At 49.9% G+C, this 25,187-nt stretch overlaps 1 protein-coding gene across 2 annotated transcripts in view; it reads right to left on the minus strand.

The window, feature by feature from the left end:
• The window catches only part of LOC132396949 (chloride channel protein ClC-Ka-like), a 227,762-nt gene extending 212,170 nt beyond the window's left edge, over positions 1-15,592 (minus strand). For both annotated transcript variants that reach the window (XM_059975112.1, XM_059975111.1), the window contains exon 1: positions 15,290-15,592. In XM_059975112.1, the coding sequence (XP_059831095.1) occupies positions 15,290-15,491 (202 nt within the window). In that variant the 5' untranslated portion in view covers positions 15,492-15,592. The remainder of the gene's footprint in view (positions 1-15,289) is intronic.
• Between the last annotated feature and the right edge of the window lie 9,595 nt (positions 15,593-25,187).

Below are 25,187 nucleotides of genomic sequence, written 5' to 3' on the forward strand. Positions count from 1 at the left end.
AGAGAGGGAGAGAGTGTGACTGTGGGATTAGTTTGAGGACTGATACAGGTCTGTGGTGAGAGAGTGAGATAGTGGGATTAGCTTGAGGACTGATACAGGTCTGTGGGGAGAGAGTGGGACAGTGGGATTAGATGGGACTGACACAGATCTGTGGGGAGAGAGTGGGACAGTGGGATTAGTTTGGGGAGTGATGCAGGGCTGTGGGGAGAGGGTGGGACAGTGGGATGAGTAAGGGGACTGATACAGGTCTGTGGGGAGAGAGTGGGACAGTGGGATTAGTTTGGGGACTGATACAGGTCTGTGGGGAGAGAGTGGGACAGAGCGATTAGTTTAAGGACTGATACAGGTCTGTGGGGAGAGAGTGGGACAGTGGGATTTGTTTGGGGACTGATACAGGTCTGTGGGGAGAGAGTGGGACGGTGGGATTAGTTTGGGGACTGATACAGGTCTGTGGGGAGAGAGTGAGACAGTGGGATTAGTTTGAGGACTGATACAGTTCTGTGGGGAGAGAGTGGGTCAGTGGAATTAGTTTGGGGAGTGATACATGGCTGTGGGGAGAGGGTGGGACAGTAGGATTAGTGTGGGGACTGATACAGCTCTGTGGGGAGAGAGTGGGACAGTGGGATTTGTTTGGGGACTGACACAGGTCTGTGGGGAGAGAGTGGGACGGTGGGATTAGTTTGGGGATTGATACAGGTCTGTGGGGAGAGGGGGGGGGGACAGTGGGATTACTCTGGGGACTGATACAGGTCTGTGGGGAGAGAGGGAGAGAGTGTGACAGTGGGATTAGTCTGAGGAATGATACAGGTGTGTGGGGAGAGAGTGGGACAGTGGGATTAGTTTGGGGAGTGATATAGGGCTGTGGGGAGAGAGTGGGACAATGTGATTTGTTTGGGGATTGATACATGGCTGTGGGGAGAGTGGGACAGTGGGATTAGTTTGGGGACCGATACAGGTCTGTGGGGAGAGAGCGGGACAGTGGGATTAGTTTGGGGATGGATATAGGTCTGTGGGGAGAGAGAAAGGCACAGTGGGATAGTTTGGGGAGTGATACAGGTCTGTGGGGAGAGAGTGAGACAGTGGGATTAGTGTGGGGACTGATACAGGTTTGTGGGGAGAGAGGGAGAGAGTGGGACAGTGGGATTAGTTTGGGGAGTGATACAGGGCTGTGGGGAGAGGGTGGGACAGTGGGATTAGTTTGGGGACTGACACAGAGCTGTGGGGAGAGAGTGGGACAGTGGGATTTGTTTGGGGACTGATACAGGTCTGTGGGGAGAGAGTGGGGCAGTGGGATTAGTCTGAGGATTGATTCAGGGCTGTGGGGAGAGAGGGACAGTGGGATTAGTTTGAAGACTGATATCGGTCTGTTGAGAGAGTGGGACAGTGGGATTTGTTTGGTGACTGGTACAGGTCTGTGGGGAGAGAGGGGCAGTGGGATTACTTTGGGGAGGGGTACAGGTCTGTGGGGAGAGAGTGGGACGGTGGGATTAGTTTGGGGTCTGACACAGTTCTGTGGAGAGAGAGTGGGTCAGTGGATTTAGTTTGGGGAGTGATACATGGCTGTGGGGAGAGGGTGGGACAGTAGGATTAGTGTGGGGACTGATACGGGTCTGTGGGGAGAGAGTGTGACAGTGGGATTTGTTTGGGGACTGATACAGGTCTGTGGGGAGAGAGTGGGACCGTGTTATTAGTTTGTGGATTGATACAGGTCTGTGGGGAGAGCGGGGGACAGTGGGATTACTCTGGGGACTGATACAGGACTGTGGGGAGAGAGGGAGAGAGTGTGACAGTGGGATTAGTTTGAGGAATGATACAGGTGTGTGGGGAGAGAGTGGGACAGTGGGATTAGTTTGGGGAGTGATACAGGGCTGTGGGGAGAGAGTGGGACAGTGGGATTAGTTTGGGGACTGATGCAGGTCTGTGGGGAGAGAGTGGGACAGTGGGATTAGTCTGTGGACTGATACAGGTCAGTGGGGAGAGAGTGGGACAGTGGGATTAGTTTGTGGACTGATACAGGTCTGAGGGGAGAGAGTGGGACAGTGGGATTAGTTTGGGGACTGATACAGGTCTGTGGGGAGAGAGTGGGACAGTGGGATTAGTCTGGGGACTGATACAGGTCTGTGGGGAGAGAGTGGGGCAGTGGGATCAGTTTGGGGACTGATACAGGTCTGGGGAGAGAGGCAGAGAGTGTGACAGTGGGATTAGTTTGAGAGACCGATACAGGTCTGTGGGGAGAGAGTGGGACAGTGGGATTAGTTTGGGGACTGATACATGTCTGTGGGGAGAGAGTGAGACAGTGGGATTAGTTTGGGGAGTGGTACAGGTCTTTGGGGAAAGAGTGGGGCAGTGCGATTTGTCTTGGGACTGATGAAGACCTGTTGGGAGAGAGTGGGACAGTGGGATTAGTGTGGTGACTGATACAGGTCGGTTGGGAGAGAGTTAGATAGTGGGATTACTTTGGAGACTGTTACAGGACTGTGGGGAGAGAGTGGGACAGTGGGATTAGTTTGGGGAGTGATGCAGGTCTGTGGGGAGTGAGAGGGGCAGTGGGATTAGTGTGGGGTCTGATACAGGTCTGTGGGGAGAGAGTGGGACAGTGGGATCAGTTTGGGGAGTGATACAGGTCTGTGGGGAGTGAGTGAGACAGTGGGATTAGTGTGGGGACTGATACATGTCTGTGGGGAGAGAGTGGGACAGTGGGATTAGTTTGGGGACTGTTACAGGTCTGTGGGGAGAGAGGGAGAGAGTGTGACTGTGGGATTAGTTTGAGGACTGATACAGGTCTGTGGAGAGAGAGTGAGACAGTGGGATTAGCTTGAGGACTGATACAGGTCTGTGGGGAGAGAGTGGGACAGTGGGATTAGATGGGACTGACACAGATCTGTGGGGAGTGAGTGGGACAGTGGGATTAGTTTGGGGAGTGATGCAGGGCTGTGGGGAGAGGGTGGGACAGTGGGATGAGTAAGGGGACTGATACAGGTCTGTGGGGAGAGAGTGGGACAGTGGGATTAGTTTGGGGACTGATACAGGTCTGTGGGGAGAGAGTGGGACAGAGCGATTAGTTTAAGGACTGATACAGGTCTGTGGGGAGAGAGTGGGACAGTGGAATTTGTTTGGGGACTGATACAGGTCTGTGGGGAGAGAGTGGGACGGTGTTATTAGTTTGTGGATTGATACAGGTCTGTGGGGAGAGCGGGAGACAGTGGGATTAGTTTGGAGACTGATATAAGTCTGTGGGGAGAGAGAGGGACAGTGGGATTAGTTTGGGGACTGATACAGGTCTGTGGGGAGAGGGTGCGATAGTGGGATTTGTTTGGGGATTGATACAGGGCTGTGGGGAGAGGGGGACAGTGGGATTAGTTTGGTGACTGATACAGGTCTGTGGGGAGAGAGTGGGACAGTGGGATTAGTTTGGAGACTGATATAAGTCTGTGGGGAGAGAGAGGGACAGTGGGATTAGTTTGGGGACTGATACATGGCTGTGGGGAGAGGGTGGGACAGTAGGATCAGTGTGGGGACTGATACAGGTCTGTGGAGAGAGAGTGGGACAGTGGGATCAGTTTGGGGATTGATACAGGTCTGTGGGGAGAGGGGGGGGACAGTGGGATTACTCTGGGGACTGATACAGGTCTGTGGGGAGAGAGGCAGAGAGTGTGACAGTGGGATTAGTCTGAGGAATGATACAGGTGTGTGGGGAGAGAGTGGGACAGTGGGATTAGTTTGGTGAGTGATATAGGGCTGTGGGGAGAAAGTGGGACAATGTGATTTGTTTGGGGATTGATACATGGCTGTGGGGAGAGTGGGACAGTGGGATTAGTTTGGGGACTGACACAGAGCTGTGGGGAGAGAGTGGGACAGTGGGATTAGTTTGGGGACTGATACAGTTCGGTGGGCAGAGAGTGGGACAGTGGGATTTGTTTGGGGACTGATATCGGTCTGTTGAGAGAGAGTGGGACAGTGGGATTTGTTTGGTGACTGGTACAGGTCTGTGGGGAGAGAGGGGCAGTGGGATTACTTTGGGGAGGGGTACAGGTCTGTGTGGAGAGAGTGGGGCAGAGCGATTAGTCTGGGGACTGATACAGAGCTGTTGGGAGAGAGTGGGACAGTGAGATTAGTTTGGGGACTGATACAGGTCTGTGGGGAGAGGGTGTGATAGTGGGATTTGTTTGGGGATTGATACAGGGCTGTGGGGAGAGTTTGACAGTGGGATTAGTTTGGGGACTGATATAAGTCTGTGGGGAGAGAGAGGGACAGTGGGATTAGTGTGGGGACTGATACAGGTCTGTGGGGATAGAGTGGGACAGAGGGATTAGTTTGGGGACTGATACATGGGTGTGGGGAGATGGTGGGACAGTAGGATTAGTGTGGGGACTGATACAGGTCTGTGGGGAGAGAGTGGGACAGTGGGATTAGTTTGGGGACTGATATAGGTCTGTGGGGAGAGAGTGGGACGGTGGGATTAGTTTGGGGACTGATACAGGTCTGTGGGGAGAGAGTGAGACAGTGGGATTAGTTTGAGGACTGACACAGTTCTGTGGGGAGAGAGTGGGTCAGTGGAATTAGTTTGGGGAGTGATACATGGCTGTGGGGAGAGGGTGGGACAGTAGGATTAGTGTGGGGACTGATACAGGTCTGTGGGGAGAGAGTGGGACAGTGGGATTTGTTTGGGGACTGATACAGGTCTGTGGGGAGAGAGTGGGACCGTGTTATTAGTTTGTGGATTGATACAGGTCTGTGGGGAGAGCGGGGGACAGTGGGATTACTCTGGGGATTGATACAGGTCTGTGGGGAGAGAGGGAGAGAGTGTGACAGTGGGATTAGTTTGAGGAATGATACAGGTGTGTGGGGAGAGAGTGGGACAGTGGGATTAGTTTGGGGAGTGATACAGGGATGTGGGGAGAGAGTGGGACAGTGGGATTAGTTTGGGGACTGATACAGGTCTGTGGGGAGAGAGTGGGACAGTGGGATTAGTCTGTGGACTGATACAGGTCTGTGGGGAGAGAATGGGACAGTGGGATTAGTTTGTGGACTGATACAGGTCTGTGGGGAGAGAGTGGGACAGTGGGATTAGTTTGGGGACTGATACAGGTCTGTGGGGAGAGAGTGGGACAGTGGGATTAGTTTGGGGACTGATACAGGTCTGTGGGGAGAGAGTGGGACAGTGGAATTAGTTTGGGGACTGATACAGGTCTGTGGGGAGAGAGAGGAACACAGGGATTAGTTTGGGGACTGATAGAGGTCTGTGGAGAGAGAGTGGGACAGTGGGATTAGTTTGGGGACTGATACAGGTCTGTGGGGAGAGAGTGGGACAGTGGGATTAGTCTGGGGACCGATACAGGTCTGTGGGGAGAGAGTGGGGCAGTGGGATTAGTTTTGGGACTGATACAGGTCTGGGGAGAGAGGCAGTGAGTGTGACAGTGGGATTAGTTTGAGAGACCGATACAGGTCTGTGGGGAGAGAGTGGGACAGTGGGATTAGTTTGGGGACTGATACATGTCTGTGGGGAGAGAGTGAGACAGTGGGATTAGTTTGGGGAGTGGTACAGGTCTGTGGGGAGAGAGTGGGGCAGTGGGATTAGTCTTGGGACTGATAAAGACCTGTTGGGAGAGAGTGGGACAGTGGGATTAGTGTGGTGACTGATACAGGTCGGTGGGGAGAGAGTTAGATAGTGGGATTACATTGGGGAGTGTTTCAGGACTGTGGGGAGAGAGTGGGACAGTGGGATTAGTTTGGGGACAGATACAGGTCTGTGGGGAGAGAGGGAGAGAGTGTGACAGTGGGAGTAGTTTGAGGAATGATACAGGTCTGTGGGGAGAGAGTGGGACAGTGGGATTAGTTTGGGGAGTGATGCAGGTCTGTGGGGAGTGAGAGGGGCAGTGGGATTAGTGTGGGGTCTGATACAGGTCTGTGTGGAGAGAGTGGGACGGTTGGATCAGTTTGGGGACTGATACATGTCTGTGGGGAGAGAGAGGGACAGTGGGATTAGTTTGGGGGGTGATACAGGTCTGTGGGGAGAGAGTGAGACAGTGGGATTAGTGTGGGGACTGATACAGGTCTGTGGGGAGAGAGTGGGACAGTGGGATTAGTTTGGGGACTGTTACAGGTCTGTGGGGAGAATGTGGGACAGTGGGATTAGTTTGGGGACTGATACAGGTCTGTGGGGAGAGAGGGAGAGAGTGTGACTGTGGGATTAGTTTGAGGACTGATACAGGTCTGTGGGGAGAGAGTGAGACAGTGGGATTAGCTTGAGGACGGATACAGGTCTGTGGGGAGAGAGTGGGACAGTGGGATTAGATGGGACTGACACAGATCTGTGTGGAGAGAGTGGGACAGTGGGATTAGTTTGGGGAGTGATGCAGGGCTGTGGGGAGAGGGTGGGACAGTGGGATGAGTAAGGGGACTGATACAGGTCTGTGGGGAGAGAGTGGGACAGTGGGATTAGTTTGGGGACTGATACAGGTCTGTTGGGAGAGAGTGGGACAGAGCGATTAGTTTAAGGACTGATACAGGTCTGTGGGGAGAGAGTGGGACAATGTGATTTGTTTGGGGATTGATACATGGCTGTGGGGAGAGAGTGGGACAGTGGGATTAGTTTGGGGACCGATACAGGTCTGTGGGGAGAGAGTGGGACAGTGGGATTAGTTTGGGGACTGATACAGGTTTGTGGGGAGAGAGTGGCATAGTGGGATTAGTTTGGGGACTGATACAGGTCTGTGGGGAGAGAGTGGGACAGTGGGATTAGATTGGAGACTGATACAGGTCTTTGGGGAGAGAGTGGGACAGTGGGATTAGTTTAAGGACTGATACAGGTCTGTCGGGAGAGGGTGGGACAGTGGGATTAGTTTGCGGACTGATACAGGTCCGTGGGGAGAAAGTGGGACAGTGGGATTTGTGTGGGGATTGTTACCGGGCTGTGCAGAGAGAGTGGGACAGTGGGATTAGTTTGGGGACTGATACAGGTCTGTGCGGAGAGCGTGGGACAATGTGATTTGTTTGGGGACTGATACAGGTGTGTGCAGAGAGAGTGGGACAGTGGGATAAGTTTGAGGATTGATACAGGGCTGTGGGGAGAGTGGGACAGTGGGATTAGTTTGGAGACTGATACAGGCCTGTGGGGAGAGAGTGGGACTGTGGGATTAGTTTGGGGACTGATACTACTCTGTGGGGAGATAGTGGGATAGTGGGATTTGTTTGGGGATTGACACAGGGCTGTGGGGAGAGTGGGACAGTGGGATTAGATTGGGGACTGATACAGGTCTGTGGCAAGAGGGTGGGACTGTGGGATTAGTTTGGGGACTGATACTACTCTGTGGGGAGATAGTGGGATAGTGGGATTAGTTTGGGGACTGATACAGGTCTGTGGGGAGAGAGTGGTGCAGTGGGATTAGTCTGAGGTTTGATACAGGGCTGTGGGGAGAGAGTGGGACAGTGGGATTTGTTTGGGGACTGGTACAGGTCTGTGGGGAGAGTGGGGCAGTGGGATTAGTTTGGGGAGTGCTACAGGTCTGTGGGGAGAGAGTTAGTCAGTGCGAGTAGTTTGAGGACTGATACAGGTTTGTGTGGAGAGAGTGGGACAGTGGGATTAGTTTGGGGGGTGATACAGGTCTGTGGGGAGAGAGTGAGACAGTGGGATTAGTGTGGGGACTGATACAGGTCTGTGGGGAGAGAGTGGGACAGTGGGATTAGTTTGGGGACTGTTACAGGTCTGTGGGGAGAATGTGGGACAGTGGGATTAGTTTGGGGACTGATACAGGTCTGTGGGGAGAGAGGGAGAGAGTGTGACTGTGGGATTAGTTTGAGGACTGATACAGGTCTGTGGGGAGAGAGTGAGACAGTGGGATTAGCTTGAGGACGGATACAGGTCTGTGGGGAGAGAGTGGGACAGTGGGATTAGATGGGACTGACACAGATCTGTGTGGAGAGAGTGGGACAGTGGGATTAGTTTGGGGAGTGATGCAGGGCTGTGGGGAGAGGGTGGGACAGTGGGATGAGTAAGGGGACTGATACAGGTCTGTGGGGAGAGAGTGGGACAGTGGGATTAGTTTGGGGACTGATACAGGTCTGTTGGGAGAGAGTGGGACAGAGCGATTAGTTTAAGGACTGATACAGGTCTGTGGGGAGAGAGTGGGACAATGTGATTTGTTTGGGGATTGATACATGGCTGTGGGGAGAGAGTGGGACAGTGGGATTAGTTTGGGGACCGATACAGGTCTGTGGGGAGAGAGTGGGACAGTGGGATTAGTTTGGGGACTGATACAGGTTTGTGGGGAGAGAGTGGCATAGTGGGATTAGTTTGGGGACTGATACAGGTCTGTGGGGAGAGGGTGGGACAGTGGGATTAGATTGGAGACTGATACAGGTCTGTGGGAAAGAGTGGGACAGTGGGATAAGTTTGAGGATTGATACAGGGCTGTGGGGAGAGTGGGACAGTGGGATTAGTTTGGAGACTGATACAGGCCTGTGGGGAGAGAGTGGGACTGTGGGATTAGTTTGGGGACTGATACTACTCTGTGGGGAGATAGTGGGATAGTGGGATTTGTTTGGGGATTGACACAGGGCTGTGGGGAGAGTGGGACAGTGGGATTAGATTGGGGACTGATACAGGTCTGTGGCAAGAGGGTGGGACTGTGGGATTAGTTTGGGGACTGATACTACTCTGTGGGGAGATAGTGGGATAGTGGGATTAGTTTGGGGACTGATACAGGTCTGTGGGGAGAGAGTGGTGCAGTGGGATTAGTCTGAGGTTTGATACAGGGCTGTGGGGAGAGTGGAACAGTGGGATTAGTTTGAAGACTGATACAGGTCTGTGGGGAGAGAGTGGGACAGTGGGATTTGTTTGGGGACTGGTACAGGTCTGTGGGGAGAGTGGGGCAGTGGGATTAGTTTGGGGAGTGCTACAGGTCTGTGGGGAGAGAGTTAGTCAGTGCGAGTAGTTTGAGGACTGATACAGGTTTGTGTGGAGAGAGTGGGACAGTGGGATTAGTTTGGGGAGTGATACAGGGCTGTGGGGAGAGGGTGGGACAGTGGGATTAGTTTGGGGATTGACACAGAGCTGTGGGGAGTGAGTGGCATAGTGGGATTAGTTTGGGGACTGATACAGGTCTGTGCGGAGAGAGTGGGACAGTGGGATTAGATTGGAGACTGATACAGGTTTTTGGGGAGAGAGTGGGACAGTGGGATTAGTTTGGGGACTGATATAGGTCTGTGGGGAGAGAGTGGGTCAGTGTGATTAGCTTTTGGACCGATACATGTCTGTGAGGAGAGAGGGAGAGAGTGTGACAGTGGGATTAGTTTGAGGGCTGATACAGGTCTGTGGGGAGAGAGTGAGACAGTGGGATTAGTTTGAGGACTGATACAGGTCTGTGGGGAGAGAGTGGGACAGTGGGATTAGTTTGAGGACTGATATAGGTCTGTGGGGAGAGAGTGGGACAGTGGGAGTAGTTTGGGGACTGATACAGGTCTGTGGGGAGAGAGTGGGACAGTGGGATTAGTTTGGGGACTGTTACAGGTCTGTCGCAGAGTGTGGGACAGTGGGATTAGTTTGGGGACTGATACAGGTCTGTGGGGAGAGAGTGGGACAGTGGGAATAGTTTGGGGAGTGTTACAGGTCTGTGGCAGTGTGTGGGACAGTGGGATTAGTTTGGGGACTGATACAGGTCTGTGGGAAGAGAGTGGGTCAGTGGGTTTAATTCCGGGACTGATACAGGTCTGTGGGGAGAGAGTGAGACAGTGGGATCAGTTTGAGGACTGATACAGGTCTGTGGGGAGAGAGTGGGACAGTGGGAGTAGTTTGGGGACTGTTACAGGTCTGTGGCAGATTGTGGGACAGTGGGATTAGTTTGGGGACTGATACAGGTCTGTGGGGAGAGAGTGGGATAGTGGGATTAGTTTGGGGACTGACAGAGGTCTGTGGGGAGAGAGTGGGACAGTGGGATTAGTTTGGGGACTGACAGAGGTCTGTGGTGCGAGAGTGGGACAGTGGGATTAGTTTGCGGACTGATACAGAGCTGTGGGGAGAGAGTGGGATAGTGGGATTAGTTTGGTGACTGATACAGGTCCGTGGGGAGAGATTGGGACAGTGGGATTAGTTTAAGGACTGGTACAGGTCTGTCGGGAGAGGGTGGGACAGTGGGATTATTTTGCGGACTGATACAGGTCTGTGGGGAGAAAGTGGGACAGTGGGATTTGTGTGGGGATTGTTACCGGGCTGTGCGGAGGGAATGGGACAGTGGGATTAGTTTGGGGACTGATACAGGTCTGTGCGGAGAGAGTGGGACAATGTGATTTGTTTGGGGACTGATACAGGTCTGTGCGGAGAGAGTGGGACAATGTGATTTGTTTGGGGATTGACACAGGGCTGTGGGGAGAGTGGGACAGTGGGATTAGTTTGGGGAGTGATACAGGGCTGTGGGGAGAGGGTGTGACAGTGGGATTAGTTTGGGGACTGATACAGGTCTGTGGGGAGAGAGTGGGACAGTGTGATTAGCTTTTGGACCGATACATGTCTGTGAGGAGAGAGGGAGAGTGTGTGACAGTGGGATTAGTTTGAGGTCTGATACAGGTCTGTGGGGAGAGTGTGAGACAGTGGGATTAGTTTGAGGACTGATACAGGTCTGTGGGGAGAGAGTGGGACAGTGGGAGTAGTTTGGGGACTGTTACAGGTCTGTGGCAGAGTGTGGGACAGTGGGATTAGTTTGGGGACTGATACAGGTCTGTGGGGAGAGAGTGGGAATGTGGGATTAGATTGGAGACTGATACAGGTCTGTGGGGAGATAGTGGGACAGTGGGATTAGTTTGGGGAGTGATACAGGGCTGTGGGGAGAGAGGGAGAGAATGTGACAGTGGGATCAGTTTGGGGACTGACACAGAGCGGTGGGGAGAGAGTGGGACAGTGGGATTAGTTTGGGGATTGACACAGAGCTGTGGGGAGAGAGTGGCATAGTGGGATTAGTTTGGGGACTGATACAGGTCTGTGGGGAGAGGGTGGGACAGTGGGATTAGATTGGAGACTGATACAGGTCTTTGGGGAGAGAGTGGGACAGTGGGATTAGTTTAAGGACTGATACAGGTCTGTCGGGAGAGGGTAGGACAGTGGGATTAGTTTGCGGACTGATACAGGCCCGTGGGGAGAAAGTGGGACAGTGGGATTTGTGTGGGGACTGATACAGGTCTGTGCAGAGAGAGTGGGACAGTGGGATTAGTTTGAAGACTGATACAGGTCTGTGGGGAGAGAGTGGGACAGTGGGATTTGTTTGGGGACTGGTACAGGTCTGTGCAGAGAGAGTGGGACAGTGGGATTAGTTTGAAGACTGATACAGGTCTGTGGGGAGAGAGTGGGACAGTGGGATTTGTTTGGGGACTGGTACAGGTCTGTGGGGAGAGTGGGGCAGTGGGATTAGTTTGGGGAGTGCTACAGGTCTGTGGGGAGAGAGTTAGACAGTGGGAGTAGTTTGAGGACTGATACAGGTCTGTGGGGAGAGAGTGGGACAGTGGGATTAGTTTGGGGACTGACACAGGTCTGTGGGGAGAGAGTGGGACAGTGGGATTAGTTTGGGGACTGATACAGGTCTGTGGGGAGAGAGTGGGGCAGTGGGATTAGTTTGAGGATTGATACAGGGCTGTGGGGAGAGTGGGACAGTGGGATTAGTTTGGTGACTGATACAGGCCTGTGGGGAGAGAGTGGGACAGTGGGATTAGTTTAAGGACTGATACAGGTCTTTGGGGAGAGAGTGGGATAGTGGGATTAGTTTGGGGACTGATACAGGTCTGTGGGGAGAGAGTGGGACAGTGGGATTTGTTTGTGGATTGATACAGTGCTGTGCGGAGAGAGTGGGACAGTGGGATTAGTTTGGGGACTGGTACAGGTCTGTGGAGAGAGTGGGGCAGTCGGATTAGTTTCGGGATTGAGACCGGTCTGTGGGGAGAGAGTGGGTCAGTGGGTTTAATTCCGGGACTGATACAGGTCTGTGGGGAGAGAGTGGGAATGTGGGATTAGATTGGAGACTGATACAGGTCTGTGGGCAGAGAGTGGGATAGTGGGATTAGTTTGGTGACTGATACAGGTCTGTGGGGAGAGATTGGGACAGTGGGATTAGTTTGGGGACTGATACAGGTCTGTGGGGAGAGAGTGGGATAGTGGGATTAGTTTGGGGACTGACACAGGTCTGTGTGGAGAGAGTGGGACAGTGGGATTAGTTTGGGGACTGACAGAGGTCTGTGGTGCGAGAGTGGGACAGTGGGATTAGTTTGCGGACTGATACAGAGCTGTGGGGAGAGAGTGGGATAGTGGGATTAGTTTGGTGACTGATACAGGTCTGTGGGGAGAGATTGGGACAGTGGGATTAGTTTAAGGACTGGTACAGGTCTGTCGGGAGAGGGTGGGACAGTGGGATTATTTTGCGGACTGATACAGGTCTGTGGGGAGAAAGTGGGACAGTGGGATTTGTGTGGGGATTGTTACCGGGCTGTGCGGAGGGAATGGGACAGTGGGATTAGTTTGGGGACTGATACAGGTCTGTGCGGAGAGAGTGGGACAATGTGATTTGTTTGGGGACTGATACAGGTCTGTGCGGAGAGAGTGGGACAATGTGATTTGTTTGGGGATTGACACAGGGCTGTGGGGAGAGTGGGACAGTGGGATTAGTTTGGGGAGTGATACAGGGCTGTGGGGAGAGGGTGGGACAGTGGGATTAGTTTGGGGACTGATACAGGTCTGTGGGGAGAGAGTGGGACAGTGTGATTAGCTTTTGGACCGATACATGTCTGTGAGGAGAGAGGGAGAGTGTGTGACAGTGGGATTAGTTTGAGGTCTGATACAGGTCTGTGGGGAGAGAGTGAGACAGTGGGATTAGTTTGAGGACTGATACAGGTCTGTGGGGAGAGAGTGGGACAGTGGGAGTAGTTTGGGGACTGTTACAGGTCTGTGGCAGAGTGTGGGACAGTGGGATTAGTTTGGGGACTGATACAGGTCTGTGGGGAGAGAGTGGGAATGTGGGATTAGATTGGAGACTGATACAGGTCTGTGGGGAGATAGTGGGACAGTGGGATTAGTTTGGGGAGTGATACAGGGCTGTGGGGAGAGAGGGAGAGAATGTGACAGTGGGATCAGTTTGGGGACTGACACAGAGCGGTGGGGAGAGAGTGGGACAGTGGGATTAGTTTGGGGATTGACACAGAGCTGTGGGGAGAGAGTGGCATAGTGGGATTAGTTTGGGGACTGATACAGGTCTGTGGGGAGAGGGTGGGACAGTGGGATTAGATTGGAGACTGATACAGGTCTTTGGGGAGAGAGTGGGACAGTGGGATTAGTTTAAGGACTGATAAAGGTCTGTCGGGAGAGGGTAGGACAGTGGGATTAGTTTGCGGACTGATACAGGCCCGTGGGGAGAAAGTGGGACAGTGGGATTTGTGTGGGGATTGTTACCGGGCTGTGCGGAGAGAGTGGGACAGTGGGATTAATTTGGGGACTGATACATGTCTGTGCAGAGAGAGTGGGACAGTGGGATTAGTTTGAAGACTGATACAGGTCTGTGGGGAGAGAGTGGGACAGTGGGATTTGTTTGGGGACTGGTACAGGTCTGTGGGGAGAGTGGGGCAGTGGGATTAGTTTGGGGAGTGCTACAGGTCTGTGGGGAGAGAGTTAGACAGTGGGAGTAGTTTGAGGACTGATACAGGTTTGTGGGGAGAGAGTGGGACAGTGGGATTAGTGTGGGGACTGATACAGGTCTGTGGGGAGAGAGTGGGACAGTGGGATTAGTTTGGGGACTGATATAGGTCTGTGGGGAGAGAGAGGGACGGTGGGATTAGTTTGGGGAGTGATACAGGTCTGTGGGGAGAGAGTGGGACAGTGTGATTAGTTTTTGGACCGATACAGGTCTGTGAGGAGAGAGGGAGAGAGTGTGACAGTGGGATTAGTTTGAGGGCTGATACAGGTCTGTGGGGAGAGAGTGGGACAGTGGGATTAGTTTGGGGACTGACACAGGTCTGTGGGGAGAGAGTGGGACAGTGGGATTAGTTTGGGGACTGATACAGGTCTGTGGGGAGAGAGTGGGGCAGTGGGATTAGTTTGAGGATTGATACAGGGCTGTGGGGAGAGTGGGACAGTGGGATTAGTTTGGAGACTGATACAGGCCTGTGGGGAGAGAGTGGGACAGTGGGATTAGTTTAAGGACTGATACAGGTCTTTGGGGAGAGAGTGGGATAGTGGGATTAGTTTGGGGACTGATACAGGTCTGTGGGGAGAGAGTGGGACAGTGGGATTTGTTTGTGGATTGATACAGTGCTGTGCGGAGAGAGTGGGACAGTGGGATTAGTTTGGGGACTGGTACAGGTCTGTGGAGAGAGTGGGGCAGTCGGATTAGTTTCGGGATTGAGACCGGTCTGTGGGGAGAGAGTGGGTCAGTGGGTTTAATTCCGGGACTGATACAGGTCTGTGTGGAGAGAGTGGGAATGTGGGATTAGATTGGAGACTGATACAGGTCTGTGGGCAGAGAGTGGGATAGTGGGATTAGTTTGGTGACTGATACAGGTCTGTGGGGAGAGATTGGGACAGTGGGATTAGTTTGGGGACTGATACAGGTCTGTGGGGAGAGAGTGGGACAGTGGGATTAGTTTGGGGAGTGATACACGTCTGTGGGGAGAGAGTGGAGCAGTGGGATTAGTTTGGGGAGTGATACAGTGCTGTGCGGAGAGAGTGGGACAGCGGGATTAGTTTGGGGACTGATACAGGTCTGTGGGGAGAGAGTGGGAATGTGGGATTAGATTGGAGACTGATGCAGGTCTGTGGGGAGAGAGTGGGACTGTGTGATTAGTTTAAGGTCTGATACAGGTCTGCCGGGAGAGAGTGGGACAGTGGGATTAGTTTGAGGACTGATACAGGTCTGTGGGGAGAGAGTGGGACAGTGGGATTAGTCTGAGGATTGATACAGGGCTGTGGGGAGAGTGGGACAGTGGGATTAGTTTGGAGAGTGATACAGGTCTGTGGGGAGAGAGTGGGACAGTGGGATTAGTTTGGAGACTGATACAGGTCTGTGGGGAGAGAGTGGGACAGTGGGATTAGTTTGCGGACTGATACAGGTCTGTGGGGAGAAAGTGGGACAGTGGGATTTGTGTGGGGATTGATAGCGGGCTGTGCGGAGAGAGTGGGACAGTGGGATTAGTTTGGGGATTGATACAAGGCAGTGAGTCTAGAGCAGGGCATTGAGAGTCTGGATTACTCTTGGTCTGACTGTAGGAGCCCCTAGTGCCCTGTCAGACCACCTGTCGTGCCCTCCTTCCCTGAGAAACTCACGTTTTGATAGCTGTGCAAGCCTGCATGCCATTTCCCTCAGTCTTCTCTGCCAGCCGATGGCCGAGTAGCCCTTTCTGGGTTTGTGCCCTTCCGGCTCCTCTCCTCCTCCTTCCTGACCGTCACAGCGCTGCCCACAGATCATGTCGATCTTCTCCCTCTTCTCACCTTTATCCAATTCCTCCTTCTCCGAGTACGGGATCATCTCCCAGCGTGAAGTGAATCTGTCTTGGCTTCTGGACTGCACTATAGTGCCTGGTTACTGGTTAATCTCATTTTAAAATGTTGGGCCGGATCCAGAGGGAACCAGTCTTGGCTGTCTGCTCTTCCTCTCTGTTGTTGCCTGATATTTTCAGTGTTTTTTATCTCAGCACACTCTCACCTACACACCCCCCCATCCTCAAGCCAAAGTGTACTACAGCAAGTCAGGTGGAATCCTTGGGGGTGGGGTTGAAGAATTACCATAGAATTTTTTTAAATACCTTATTCCTGGGGTTTAAGGCATTTCCCTCAGAGTAGGAGAGCTGTCCTGCTTCATAATCCCAGTTTGGATCCTGTAGTTCCACCTCCCCTCATCCCCCTGACTGGGATCATGAGGGAGTCTGGTGGACCCCTTTCCTCGAACCCCAATCCCTGTGGATTAAATAATTCAGAGAGGAGGGCAAGGTTTCATCACGAGTGGGATGTGGGGGTCGGGGGGGGGGGGGAGAAAGGATTAATGTACAAGGATTTCTGGGCCTGAATCTGCTGGAGTTTAGAAGAATGGGGGAGGGGTGCAGGGGACAAAAGTCTCATTGATACTGATCAAATATCGAAAGGCCTAGATAAGGTCGAAGTGCAGAGGATGTGTCCTGCAGTGGGGGAGTCTAGGGCCAGAGGGAACAGCCTCAGAATTGAGGGATGTCCCTTTAGCAAAGAGATGAGGAACAGAGGGTGGTGAATCTGTGGAATCTGTTGCCGCAGAATGCTGTGGAGGACAAGCAATTGGATATATTTAAAGTGGAGGTTGATACATTCCTGATTAGTGAGGATGCCAAAGGCTTCAGGGAGACGGCAGGAGAATGGGGTTAGGAGGAATAATTGAATGACAGAACAGACTTAATGGGCTAAATGGCCTCATTATGCTCCCATGTTTAAGAGACGAGGGATTCCGCAGATGCTGGAAATCCAGAGCGACTCACACAAAATGCTGGAGGGACTAAGTGGGGCAGGGAGCATCTATGGAAATGAATAAACAGTTGATGTTTTGGGCTGAGATCCTTCTTCAGGACAGGGCTGGTAAGAAGTAGGAATGAGCAGTGCCTTTGTTGTCTTTGTTGCAGCAGTACAATGCTATACATAATTGAAAAAACTGAGTTACAGTAAGTTTATGCATGTATTTGTAAAATAGTTAAATTAAATAAGTTGTGCAAAAATAGAAATAAAATAGAAATAAAAAAATGAGGAAGTCTTCATGGGTTCAATGTCCATTCAGAAATCAGATGGTAGCAGGGAGAACTAGGCACGTCCTGGGTAAAGGGGGTCCTTAATGATGGATGCTGCCTTTATGAGGCCTCGCTCCTTGAAGGGGCCTTGGATACTACAGAGGCTAGTACCCATGATACAGCTCATTAAGTTTAGAACTCTTTGCAGCTTACTTTGATCCTGAACAGTAGACCCAACCCCATCACCCACACCCCCATAGCAGATGGTGATGCAACCAGTTAGAATGCTCTTCATGGTACATCTGTAGAAATGTGAGAGCCTTTGGTGACGTACCAAATCTCCTCAAACTCCTAATGAACTGTAGCCACTGTTGTGCCTTCTTTGTAACTGCATCGATATGTTGGGCCCAGGATAGATCCTCAGAGATACTGACACCCAGAAGCTTGAAATTGCTCACCGTTTCCACTTCTGATCCATTGGTGAGGACTGGTGTGTGTTTCCTCATCTTACCCTTTCTGAAGTCCACAATCAGTTCTTTGGTTTTACTGACATTGAGTGCAAGATTGTTGCTGTGACACCACTCACCTAACTGATATATCTGGCTCCTACACACCCTCTTGTCACCTTTTGAAATTCTGCCAACAATAGTTATATCATCAGCAAATTTATGGAAGGCTTTGGAGCTGTGCCTAGCCTCACAGTCATGGGTGTGAAGAGAGTAGAGCAGTGGGCTAAGCACACATTCCTGTGGAGTATCAGTGTTGATTGTCAGTGAGGTGGAAATGTTATTTCAGATCCTCACAGATTGTGGCCTTCCAGTTAGGAAGTCGAGGCTCCAGTTGCAGTGGTACAGAGGCTTAGCTTTTAGGAATTTCTCCAATCAGAACTGTAGGAATGATTGTGTTAAACAGCAAACTGCCATGGGTATTAGTATTGTCCAAGTGATAGAAGACTGCTGTGAAGAGCCAATGAAACTGCATGCACCGCAGACCTATTGTGGCGATAGTGCAGTGGGTCCAAGTTCTTGCTGAGAGCCATAACCAATCTCTCAAAACACTTCATCGCTGTAGATGTGAGTACTACTGAAGGCAGCTCCCCCTGATCTTCTTGGGCACTGGTGTGATTGTTGCCCTTCTGAAGCAGGTAGGAACTTCCAACTGTAGTAATGAGAGATTGAAAATGTCTTTGAATACACCTGCCAGTTGGTTGGCACAGGCTTTCAGAGCCCTACTAGCTACTCCAGTCACCTTACGAGGGTTCACCCTCTTGAAAGACAGTATGAAAGACAAGATTTTCACTGTATCTTGGTTCTTGCGACAATAATAAACCAATTCCAATTCTAACTATAGGTGGTGACCTTTCCCTGTTACTGTTGTGGTGGAGATGTCATAGTTGGAAAGTGCTGTCAGAGTACTTACTGCACCTGCTTGGCACTGATTACAGAGGATTTTTAGGGTTGTAAAATGGGTTAATCGAGGCCAGGCATATCATGAAAGATCCCACTCTGTCTGACCCACTCCCATCAGGGAAGAGGATACGTAGCACCCAAGCCAGGACAGCTAGACGCATAAACAGTTTCATTCCCCAAGCTGTCAGGCTGAACAACACATACACTCATTAATCCCCAACCACCAGCACATACACATCGCCTAGCGTCACTCGATCAGTCTACGCGAATAACAGTTACCGTACAGCATGTTTTCTAAGATTTCTCTTTTGGTTGTGTTCTTTATGCTTATTGTAGTTATTTTATGTTGCACTGGATCCGGAGCACCCGTTCTTTACATTTGTGTACTGAGGACTGACAATAATCTGGAACCTTGACTCCCAAGTAAGTGGGCTATTTTATCCTGAATGGTGTTGAGCTCCTTAAGAGTGATGAGAATCTTTGTGAGAATTTCTGGATGAACATAGCAAATGCTGCAACTGATTGATTGTCTGTCATATCTGACATAGACAGTTCTCGAAACCTGTGCAGGAGAATTATTTTTAAAAGTGGAAAAGCCATTGCATTGGGGCAACTCCATTCTCTTGAGCTCTACCAGGTCTCCCTTGGATGGAGTTTCCAGTAGTGACCAGATGACACAGCCTCAGATTGGAAGGATGTCCCTTTGAAATAGAGATGGAGAGATTTCTTTAGCCCGAGGGTGGTGAATCTGTGGAATTCAGTGCCACAGAAAGCTATGGAGGCCAAACAATTGTGTATACAGTTGATTTCAGTTAATTGGGGCACACGGGGATCAATACATTTTGGCCCAATTAAGCAGCTGCCCCAATTAGCCAAGTTTCATCGAAATAGTTAAAAAAGGTATAATAAGGATAAGCTACAATTTAACTGAGCGACAAATTGTGTATTTAAATGAAAAACAGAGCAAATTCAGAACATTATCAATTCTACCACAGAACTATAAAACTGTAAATTTCCTAACAATTATTACCAGAGGAATTCATCTAGTGCACAGAATCGGCGCCCATCGGCCCAAGTGAACAACATAACAGAAACACACGCAGTTGACCCGATTTAAAAACTTTTCCCTTCATAGTGTAAAACCGCAAGCAAGTGCACGTGACTGACTGGTTAGCAACTATTCGGCAACAGTTCCCTGTCCCAAATAAGCAGCACAGTTTCCCAAATAAACGAAGGGAATCCTGGCTATTTTCTCGATTAGTTTTTGTTCTTTGAGAGTTGTTCCAAATAAGCGGCTGACCCGATTAACTGATGGCCCAATTAACTAGAATCTATTATTTAAAGTGCAGGCTGATAGGTCCTTGATTAACAAGGGTGTCAAAGGTTACAGGGAGAAGACAGAAGGATAAGTTTGAGAGGGAAAATAAATCAGCCATGATGAAATTGTGGAGCAGACTTGATGGCCTAATTCTGCTCCAATACCTTATGATCTTTAGAGTGGCCAGTTAACCTTCCAACGCACACACCATTGGGATGTTGGAGCAAACCCAGACACCCTTCTAGGAACCCATTTGTTCACAGGGAGAACATGCAAACTCCAGAGTCTCCAAGTCGCTGCGAGGCAGCGGTTGTATCCATGGGGCAGAACCAAGCATGGAAATCAGAAGGTCAGGTCACACCTGAAGGTGAAAGGTCAGATAATGTTACCGGCTTCTCTCTCTCCCCACAGTTACTGCCCCGTTTTCAGCAATATTCATTTTTATCGACCTGAGAATGAAGAGGTCTGATAGGCTGTTTATGGCATCATTGACTAAAGCTAAAAATAGAGATAGAAGAGCGGAAGAGACAATTGAAGGAAATTGAAAACTGAAGGAAAGAAATTCCCCAATTACGATGTGCTCTCTGGGATTTGGGGAAGTGAAGACACATCAGAACAAAAAGATTCTTCACGTCCTTCTAGCGCATGACGGAGTGTGGGCACAGCTCAGTGCATCACAAAAACCAGCCTCCCCTCTAGGCTTCTGTCTATACTTCTCACTTGCCTCAGTACAATCAAAGTAGCCGGCATCATCAAACACCCCAATAACCCAGACGTTTTCTCTCCCATTCACGCCCCCTCCAAAAAAATCACATACTTACTGGTGTTATGTATGAAGCCAAGCAGAGCTGCAGAACGGATGCTGCTAATAAGAGAGAGATAAGGGAGAGCCATTCAAAAATGCTAATAAGAGAGAGATAATGAGAGAGAGAGAGACGGTGCAGACTCGAGGGGCCGAATGGTCTACTTCTGCACCTATTGTCTATTGTCTATTGAGACACATAATTCAGTATTTTGGCGTCTGCACTGATACCACCACGGACATTTTGCTTTGAACATGAACTGCTCATTAACACTCCTGCTGAGACAAAAGGAAATGGTGAAGTTTGATGCACAGGTGATACCCCATTAGGGGGCAATAAAATAGCAGGGGTTTTCTAAGACACAGGAGACCCACCACAAGACCCTGAAGAGAGCATTGTGCCCCACAAGTTGGTGGGAGTTTGGAGGACCGATTCGTGGGAATCGGCCAGAGGCTCTCAGGGTGTAAAAGTCCGACCGGTGGGGACCTGTTGTGTGTCCACCCTTGGCTGGGTGACGGGTTCACCACAGAAGAACAATCGCATCTGGAATGGAGGGTCACAGTCGGTGACCACAACGGGACAATGGCTGCATCTGGAACGGAGGGGTCACAGTCAGTGACCACAATGGGACAAGAAGACAACAGAAGGTTTGCCTGAAATTTCAGCTGTATGTCTCACTCTCTCTCTCTCTCTCACTCCAACGGTACCACAACAACTACCTCGAACTACAATAAACTGAACTGAACTCTGCTTCACTTGAAGGCTGAGCATTTACCCCTAGACTTCATTTACCCCTAGTTGGCTGATTCCTACTCCCATATTTGTATATAGATGTGTATATTATCATTGCTAACCTGTTACATCTATATCCTTGCATTTAGTGTACTGTATTACTTAATTTACTAATAAACGTTATTAGTTTCTAGTAATTACAGACTCCAACAAGTGTTTCATTTCTGCTGGTTTGACAATTCAGTTACGAGGTTCGTAACAGAAGTAGGGGCTCGTCCGGGATATTGAACACCGAAATTGGGACTGGTTAAATTGATTGGGTTAAATTCCCGTATCTGTAAAAAAAAACAAAAAAAAATACAAAAAGGATAAACAGCAGAAATGGAGATTGAGGAATTTCTACAGATGCCAACCTTGGAGGCATTAGAGAATGCCAAGAAATCAGATTTAGTGAGTGTTGCAGAACGGTTGAATCTTTGGAAGGGGAAGCAGTCAATGAGGAGATCGGAGATACAAAGAACCATCATTGAGCATTATGTGTCTAAGAATGTGTTTCCCGAAGGGGACCTGGAGGTGGTGTCTGAGAGCAAACCTGGTGGGGCTGCGATTCAGCTGCAGATGGAAAAATTAAGGCTCGAACATGAGTTACGAGTAAAACAGTTAGAAAGGGAGGAAAGAGAGAAGCAGCTAGAAAGGGAGGAGAGAGAGAAGGAGCACAAAAAGGAGGAAAGAGAGAGAGAGAGGGAGCGAGAAAGGGAGTTTGAGCTGGAGAAGTTAAAGAGAATGCGAGAGGGGGGCCGAATGCCAGACCTAGGTGGAGGGTTCAAGGCGACCCAGGAGGTTAAGTCGGTTTCCCCACTTGAGGAGACCAATGTTGATCGGTACTTTCTACACTTCGAAAAGGTTGCTGTTAAGTCGGGACTGACCGAAGGATAAGCAGGGTGTTTTACTTCAGAGTGTGCTTAAGGGGAAGGCTCAGCAAGCTTACTCAGTGTTGTCAGCAGAAGATGCGAAGGAGTATGATGTGGTAAAAGAGGCTATACTAAGGATGTATGAGTTGGTCCCAGAGGCATACCGGCAAAGGTTCCGGAACGTGAGGAAGCAGTGGGACCGCATGTATTTGGAGTTTGCCCATGAGATGCAAATGTATTGTGAGTGTTGGTGCGCCTCGAAAGGGGTCACTGGAGATTATGACAAACTGCTACAGCTAATGCTGATTGAGCAGTTCAAAGGTTGTGTCCCTGAAGGTATGCGGACCTATCTAGATGAGAAAGAGACAGAAACTTTAGCCGCAACTGCTAAGTTTGCGGATGAGTACGCGTTAACACACAAAGCAAAGTAAGAGCTACTAGAAGGGTAGTAGAGAGGGCAGAGAAAGTCCACCGGCTGAGCCAGAGAGTAAGCCGGGGTCTAGTGAAAAGGGTAAAGGGGACGGGAAACAGTCTGGCAGGAGGTCTCCTAGTTTTGTGTGCTTTAATTGCGGGAAAGCCGGTCATATTGCATCTAGGTGCTTTGCTCTGAAGAAGGAGATGGGGGAAGGAAAGGCGACCGTGCCAACGGGCTGTGTTAAGCCGGTTGAAATGCCGTTAAAAGAGGAGGAGCTAAACCGAGTTCAGGAGGGATGTGAGAAATTCCTTTCAACCGGGTTGGTATCTGTGAGGGAGGGGTCACCCCAGTGCCAGTAAGAATCTGGAGAGACACTGGGGCTTTTCAGTCCTTAATCTTGAACAGAGTGTTGGAATTCAATAGTGAAAGAGATACTGGTGACGTGAACGTGATAGAATGGGTTGGAAAAGGGACCGAGGCCGTACCGTTACATAAAGTATTTTTGACGTGTGATTTGGTATCCAGACCAGTCACGATAGGGGTACAGCCTGCACTCCCGATACCCAATGTAGATGTCTTGCTTGGGAATGACCTGGCTGGGGGGGGGGGGAATGTGTACCCAGCAGTGAAGCTGACCAGCAAACCTGCCAGGACTGAGGACCTGCCCATAGTTTCTGAAGTCAATGCCACCTGCGCAGTAACTCGAAGCATGGCCAGAAAAGCTGCAGAGATAGGTGCCAGTTTAAAGGAGTCCAGCATTGATTTAGCTGAGACGTTTTTTACCAGTCCTGTACCAAGAGGGGTTAGAGGGTGGTAAAATGGAGAATAGTGGAGCTAAGGAAAGTAAGAGAGATGAGGCAGATTTAGGGTTATGAAGGAATGAGATTTTGAGCCTTGCCAATAAGCTACCCCTAGGTGGACTTTTTGGAGTGAGGAAGGAGTTTATGGAGGCACAGAGCCAAGTTGAGAAACAGATGGGGCAGCTAGAAGGTCCAGGGTTGGACACGGATGATCTGTCTGGCTTGACAGAGCAGTTTGCAGTTGAAGAATTTAAGTGTATTCTCAATGATGAGAGGGCAGTCCTAGATGAAAAGGATGCCGCTACCTTGAGGGAGTCTGTTGGGTTGGCAAGGTTGTGTTTACTCCGGAGGGGAGTTGCCCGGAGAGTACCTGGGAGGATCAGGGGAACTTGGAATTTGAAAGGGGGACTGGTATTGAAAGCCTAGGAGAGGCAGATGTCCCGTTGGCCTGTGTGCAGGTTGTGAAGGTACCTGTGGATGCACAGGGTACTGAACCTAGTGTTGAAGCCCAGGAAAAGTCTGAGGGGACTGACTTAGTTGAAAAGGAATGCAGTCCTTTTGGGTCAGATGGACTTGGTTCAATGAAGAAAGGGTTAACCCTGGCACCCGTAGAAAGTGAGGTCACTTGTGTTAAAAGAGTGTTGAGATTAAAGCTGGTGAGATGGATATTATTGAAGGTATTGAGGGAAAAAGTGTTACTGGACTTTTGAATAAAGTAAGTTTAAATTCAGGTTTGGTTCCAGGACTGTTGATCAAAGTGAAGGGACCGTTAACTGAACAATGGTTTGTTAACAAGATGCCTGCTAGTCAATTACAGTTTATCTTGAAAAATAAAGATAAACAATGTGGTGATGTTGTTTAAATATGTGATTTGGAGAGGAAAAACATGAAGTGTTGTTTTGACCCAGAGAGACCATCTGCTAGTGTCATTAAGGAAACTAATCAAATTAAAGATCCTGAAGATAAAATTAATGACTTGCTTGAAATTAATGAGTTGTTTGGAAGTTCAGCAAAAGGGCTTAGTCTGGACAACATTGGTGATAAGCTGTATGCAAGCTGTTAACCCAGCTGACCATGCAAGGGTTAAATGTCCTGTTTCAGAGTGGAAAAGAGGCCAAGGGTGAGCAAACACCATTGTTGAATAACAGGATCTGATTTTGCAGGAATTTGACTTATTTTTGTTTGTAACAAAGCATGTGAAAGATAAAAACATCATGGAAGATTGACTGTTTGAATTAGCTTTAAAAGTAAACTGGAGATTAGAGTTTGCATACACTTCTGTAATGTACCACATTATAATCACACATGTATTGGTTCACACTTTGTAATATACACCTAAGCTAAGAAATAACTCCACTGTAGGAAAAGAATTACCATCACTTATTCGGGTGTTACAACACTTTGAGGTTTATATTTGTCCGGCACAGAAGCCACTGATAGTTTACACGGATCACAATCCATTAGTGTCTTTGACCACCATGAAGGATAAAAACAAACGCTTGTTAAATTGGAGTCTGACATTACAGGAATTTGATATAAAGATAAAACATGTAAAAGGAACCGAAAACGTGATTGCTAATTGTCTATGCAGGTGTTAAATTTAAAGTTCTCTGTATTAGCCAAATAGCTGATGACTACCTGTATATTAGAGTGTATTCTGTAATGTGCCTTCATGTCCTTAATTTTTGCCCCCAGCAAAAATTCTGTTAAGGGTGGGGGTGTTATGTGTGAAGTCAAGCAGAGCTGCAGAACAGATGCTGCTAAATGAGAGAGAGAGATAAGGGAGAGCCATTCAAAATGCTAAAGAGAGAGAGAGAAAGAGAGAGAGAGAGAGAGAGAGAGAGATAATTCAGTATTTTGGCATCCGCAGTGATACTGCCACAAACATTTTGCTTTGAACCTGAACTGCTCGTTAACACTCCTGCTGAGATAACAGGAAGCGGTGAAGTTTGATGGACAGGTGATACCCAATCAGGGGTGATAAAATAGCGGGTTTGCTAAGACACAGGAGACCCGCCACAAGATCCTGAAGAGAGCATTGTACCCCCACAAGTTGGTGGGGGTTTGGAGGACCGATTCGCGGGAATCA

This window comes from Hypanus sabinus, chromosome 7, assembly GCF_030144855.1.
Source record: "Hypanus sabinus isolate sHypSab1 chromosome 7, sHypSab1.hap1, whole genome shotgun sequence".
NCBI classification, from domain to species: domain Eukaryota; kingdom Metazoa; phylum Chordata; class Chondrichthyes; order Myliobatiformes; family Dasyatidae; genus Hypanus; species Hypanus sabinus.